The sequence below is a fragment of the Rattus rattus genome, chromosome 16 (assembly GCF_011064425.1).
Source record: "Rattus rattus isolate New Zealand chromosome 16, Rrattus_CSIRO_v1, whole genome shotgun sequence".
Taxonomy (NCBI): domain Eukaryota; kingdom Metazoa; phylum Chordata; class Mammalia; order Rodentia; family Muridae; genus Rattus; species Rattus rattus.
In genome coordinates, this window is record NC_046169.1 from 39,557,694 (window position 1) to 39,563,693 (window position 6,000).

Here is a 6,000-nt window from a genome sequence, read left to right on the forward strand (position 1 = left end):
AGAACCCGGGTCACAGGCAGGGGCAGTGGGGCTGCTGCCCGAACTCAATGCCTTCCTTTGGAGTAGCTGGGAAAATGCTAACGCTCCCTTTCATTACCACAGTACTTTGCAGTGTAAGTCAGGCAGGTTCAGCTGTGACATAGCATCCTTACTGTGTCACCAGACTTCAACAAGGCAAAGTGGAGTCGCTGTTTCTGTGAGGGAGTCCTGTGGACACCTCAGGCCCTGAGCCCCAGCCTTCACCACAGCCTTTAGCTTTCCTGCTCATGAGCAGATGAAGCAATGGGAGTGGACCGCCCCCACCCCTCCACCAGCCACCCACGCCCACGAGGAGCAGACGGTGCACCACCCATCCCGGCTTAGCAGGGCAGACAGTAATTGTGGATCACATGCAGCTGACCATGTGGATCACATGTGGCTGGGACCACAGCAGCAGCAGAAGTCTTTCTGCTTTCTATGCCGCCCACCTCTTCCCTACACAGGGGTGCTGAGGCGCCAGCCTGGTCTGTGTCTTAGTGACTCCTTGGAGGAGGAGTCCTATGTGGGAGATTTATAACTGAACTCAGAAAAGCTCGAAGTCTCCTATAAAGTGGACTCTGCTCCTCCCTGGTAATCAGGGCCCACAACCGCTCCTTGCCCTTTGGGTATCAGGAGTTTGAGCCAGCCTGAGGCTCAGGACAGCAGAGCAACCCCAGAGCAGGATGCCTGCCTTGGTCTGCTCTTGGCTCTTGTCTCTATCCTGCGACCAACACGGTCTTGCTGAATGTGGATGTCAGCACCCTGCAGATGGAGGCTGGAGAGGTGACCGTCCCTCAGGCACTGGTGTTCACACAGGGAGAAGCAGGAGCTGCCCTCCTGAGTAGTGGGTCCAAGGCCCTGGAGTTAAGCCCCGCCCGGCCCAGGATCCTCAGATGCGCATGAGGACTTGCACTTGCACTCACTCACTCTTCACGGGAAGCACGGTCTGTGGCGAGGACGGCTGTGGCTGCGCAGGTGCTGGCTCTGGGGGCTCCAGCAGCTTCTTGCTGAGGATGTCACTGAAGAAAATGCGGATGAGAGGCACGCCCCACAGGAACTGCAGCTGCTTGGTGATCAGGTACATGGAGTCATTGAGGCTAGGACAGAGAGGAACAGTGTCAGTCAGTGCCACCCAGTGTCTGCAGGCAGAGCCCCGTCCCTGCCTGGGCCCCTCACACAGAGGTGCAGCCTGGGGTCTCTCCTGCTGCCTTCCGTGAGGCAGCCTCCTGTAACTGCCCCCGCCCTGTCAGGTGCAAGCGTCTCCTGCTGCCTGCACTGTTCTTCCTCTCAGGTGACCCGGCACCTAGGTGGCTCCACACCTTGACAGGTCTCAAGGATGCTACTCAGGTACAAAGGAAGGAGGCAAACCTCTGGCATATGAAATGGGCCAGCAGGATATCTGGGCGTCTTAGCCTGGCGCCGCCCCAGGGCACGCACGTGTGTCTGTGTGGCCGCCTGACCTCACCTCAGCTCTTCCGCTCTTACCACTCTAATAACACTGAGTTCACGACGCTCACCCTGCACCTCATGGGATGTCCTGGGGGCTCCTGTGCCTTTAAACCGTTTGTCCTACCATCTCCCAGGTATGTGAAACAGTGACAGGCACACTGAAGAAGAAGTATCATGGGCAGGGCCTGCACCTTACTAAGTAAAGCGAGACGGTGAGACCACGTGACCCCAGCTCTCCACCACCCACATCGTCTGCATGTGATGATCATGGGCTACTGAATATTCTCTTGGCTCTGGGGCTTGAACCTAGGACCTGCTAGGCAAGCCCTCTCTACCACTGAGTCAAATCCCCAGGCTGTACTATGCCATATAATAAATACGTACTATTTTTTAGAATTATTTATTTGTTTTATGTATGTGAGTGCACTGTAGCTGTCTTCAGACACCAGAAGAGGGCACTGGATCCCAGTACAGATGGTTGTGAGATGGTGTGGTTGCTGGGATTTGAACTCAGAACCTCTGGGAAAAGTAGCCAGTGCTCTTAACCACGGAGACATCCTTCCAGTCCCATGACTTTTTTTTTTTTTTTGGTTCTTTTTTTTCGGAGCTGGGGACCGAACCCAGGGCCTTGCGCTTCCTAGGCAAGCGCTCTACCACTGAGCTAAATCCCCAACCCCGTCCCATGACTTTTATAATGAAACAAAAACCCCAAAAGCTGGAAGAAGGGAGCAGGAGGTGGGAGGAGGAGGGTGGGAGGGAGGACAGAGTCCGCCCCAGGACTTACCCGTAATCCACAGACTGGGAAAACCAGCCAAGCACAGGGTGCCAGTGGGTCAGGTTGGACTTCTTCTGGGACACGTACTTCTGACAGTAGCACAGCATCTGGGTGAGCAAACTCACAAACCCATCTGTTTCTTCCTCCAGCATCTTAAGGTTGAGGGAGCCCAAGTGCAGGAGATTGCCTGCAAAGAGAGGGCTGACCGTGAAGGCCAGGTAGGTGTGCTTCGGGGTCTCCCAGCCCGCTCTCTGCTTGAGGCTCAGGTGAGAAGGAGGAGGAGGAGCATCTACTTGAGGGTGTTTTTCTGTCAGTGCCAGGGGCGGCGGTGGCAAGGACCAAGCTGACCTGACAATAAATCCCAGTGTGGTCACAGATGGGCTTCACAGCTCTGGAACCTTAATGTCCTCCTTAGCTCTAAGCTAGGAGTAATGACACTCACCACTCCTGTGGCTCCGTAGAGAGACCCTGACTACCAGGCACACAGAGACATGATGCTTAGCATCACAATTTAATACGACAGTAACACTTAGAACCCAGGAGGAACACAAATGTGGCATTAGCTGATGTCTTGGAGATGGCTGTACTCAGTATTCACCAAATCCTCCCCTTAAGGTCCAGCCCAGTAAACACAAATGCTGTAACTGAGGGGAGCCTGCCGGTCTAAGGGGTGCCAATCTAAGACCAGCTTTGTCTAAATTCCATTCCTCAGACACAGAGAAAGCTGTGTGCCCTGCGTTCAAATGCTTCAGTCCCACAGAAACACAGTGAGGCTCTGATCTGAGACACCGGCCCCTCCCTTCTAGGGACGGGCTCCATAGCCAACTCTCCACACAGGCACCCACGCAGTCACATTCTACACAGGGCTCTAACTGTTCGTCTATCTGCACTATGGAGAGAATCTGTTTTTATATTAACTCCTACCAAGTGCTAATGACCTTAACAAAACATGTAGGCCTTCCCCATGGCCATCACCAACTCAAACACAGCCTCCTAGACTCACCCATGAGGCACAGGGTATGGCAGCCTTCTAAACTTTCGCAAGCATCTTGACATCGGTCTCTGTCTCTCAGAAAGACGATGAATTTACGAAGCATGTCATGGGACTCTAAAACCCCGAGACGCTGCAGGCAAGGGTAGACAGTTAACATGGAGCCGGGCAGGGCTCGCCTGAGAGAGGACCTGACCAGTGCTCGCGTCCTTACTGAGGCAGAACATTGCGTTCAAGCAGCAGGGAAAGAGGATGACACCAGGAACCTGTACACCAGCTATGGGAAGACTGGGGGGAAGGAGTGGGAACCGGCACAGGTTAGGCACAGGTTAGGCTTTGCTTTTGGAGTCCAGCGAACAGACAGGACTGGCACGCTCACCTCAGGGGCCACGGTGCTGAGATGAGCCACGAGAGCAGGTACCGACATGATGTGGATGATGAACGGTCGCATCAGACTGTCTGAGAACTGCGCGGCAACTACAGGGCTAGACAGAGAGGGAGCAGGGCTAAGACGGCGAGCACACAAACATCACGGAGGTGATGTTGCATAAATGTCACCTCCATAGCAAGGGAAGGCCAGTTCTGAAGTGACTGACCTGAGAAAATGTTTGTAAGAAATGTGGAAGAAGGTCAGATAGGAACCTCCATGGTTGGAGGGGTTTCTGCTAAGGACAGAGACAGCCCCAGTATAGCCCACTCCCTACGGAGCAGAGCCACCCAAGTGTGTCCCAGAGTGATGACACACCAATACCTCACACTTGAAGTGCACGGCCCTATCAACATTGAAAGTATCACTTCAGGCTGGAGAGACGGCTCAGTGGTTAAGAGCACCGGCTGTTCTTCCAGAGGACCTGAGTTCAATTCCCAGCAACCACATGGTGGCTCACAACCATCTGGGATGGGATCCGATGCCCTCTTTTGGTGTCTGAAGTGCACTCACATACATAAAATAAATCATTTTTTTTTAAAAAGTACACATATTAGCACAAAAAAATAGGAAAAAGCCTGGAAAATAGAGGAACGGTCAGCAGTGTGGGTAAGAGGAGCATGGAGAAGGCCCCTTCTTTCCACTTCCTGGGTTACTGGGTTTTTACATGAAGCACACATGATTTCCATTAGAGGACAGATGTTAAAGTAAGGCACTGACCCCAGGCTAGGCATGGCAGGGCACACGCAATCCCAGCACACGCAGACTAAGGCAGAAGAATCACACTCAAGGCTGGTCGGGGTTATGAGACCTGAGCCAAGGGCCTGGGTTGTAGCTCAGTGGCAGAGACTGCAGCGTGGAAAACTAAACCACGAAAAGGCAGTGACCCTGTATCTCACACCACACACAAAATTAACTTTTAATTTATGCTGAAACCATCAAATGCATAGAAAACCCCGACATCTCTGGGACCTAGGGTTGTACAGTGATCTCTTAGTAGGACACTAAGTGTGGGTACAGGGGAAGATGATTAACTGCGCAACACCAGAGCCACGCAGTGCCACGCCCCGTCCAGAGAGAGAAAGGCGCAGCAGGTGGAAGCCCCTGCAATTCACGCCACCTGCCAGCATGAATGAGCGACTGAAACACAGAAGGAACTGCTAACTCAGTACTGAAACATCCCACCTTAAAGATGGCAGAGCAAGCCTCAGGCGGTGTTAGCTGGAGGCCCACAGTGGCAAGTAAGGAAGGAAGAGCAGGAGTCAGGCTAGCCTTGGCGACATGGCTTAATGCTATGTTCAAACTAAAACACAAAACCAAGCACAGAGATGACGAAAAGAACTCAACACACATTTCTCCACGGAGACGCCCAGATGTTAACAAACACCTCACACTCACTAGGGAGTCCATGAGGCTGAGAAGAAACTGGAGGCCCCACCGGCTGTTGGTGGGAATGAATGCTCTGGAAAACAGGATGACAGTTCTTCACCAGCCTAAGTGTCCCTGACCACGCTATCTCACTCCTAGAAGCACACTAGGAGGGATGCAGACACACGCCTCACACACACTCAGAAAAAAATGAGTGCAGCAGCAAGAAATAACAGAATATCCAAAGGAACTGCTCACACAAGGAGTCTGCTCACACAGGGGCGTCTGCTCACACAGGGGCGTCTGCTCACACAGGGCGTCTGCTCACACAGGGGTATCTGATCACACAGGGGCGTCTGCTCACACAGGGGCGTCTGCTCACACAGGGCGCCTGCTCACACAGGGGCGTCTGCTCACACAGGCCGTCTGCTCACACAGGGGTGTCTGCTCACACAGGGCGTCTGCTCACACGGGGGTGTCTGCTCACACAGGGCGGGCGCTGAGCACACAGGGGCTGTCTGCTCACACAGGGGTGTCTGCTCACACAGGGCGTCTGCTCACACAGGGCGCCTGCTCACACAGGGCGCTGCTCACACAGGGGCGCCTGCTCACACAGGGTGTCTGCGCACACAGGGGTGTCTGCTCACACAGGGCGTCTGCTCACACAGGGCGTCTGCTCACACAGGGCGTCTGCACACACAGGGGTCTGCTCACACAGGGTGTCTGAGCACACCCCCCAGGGGTGTCTGCTCACACAGGGGTCTCCACAGGGCGCCTCACACACAGGGGTCTCCTCACACAGGGTGTGTCTGCTCACACGGGGCGTCTGAGCACACAGGGGCGTCTGCTCACACAGGGTGTCTGCACACACAGGGTGTCTGCGCACACAGGGACGTCTGCTCACACAGGGGCGTCTGCTCACACAGGGGCATCTGCTCACACAGGGTCTCTGCACACACAGGGTGTCTGCGC

At 54.4% G+C, this 6,000-nt stretch overlaps 1 protein-coding gene across 1 annotated transcript in view; it reads right to left on the bottom strand.

Moving 5' to 3' along the window:
• Ube3b (ubiquitin protein ligase E3B) overlaps nt 1–6,000 on the bottom strand; it is a 46,568-nt gene that overhangs the window by 23,757 nt on the left and 16,811 nt on the right. Inside the window, exons 10-13 of the mRNA XM_032887299.1 lie at nt 3,613–3,718; nt 3,246–3,366; nt 2,252–2,429; nt 946–1,115 (exon numbers count right to left, since the gene is read on the bottom strand). Of these exons, the coding sequence (XP_032743190.1) occupies nt 946–1,115; nt 2,252–2,429; nt 3,246–3,366; nt 3,613–3,718 (575 nt within the window). The remainder of the gene's footprint in view (nt 1–945; nt 1,116–2,251; nt 2,430–3,245; nt 3,367–3,612; nt 3,719–6,000) is intronic.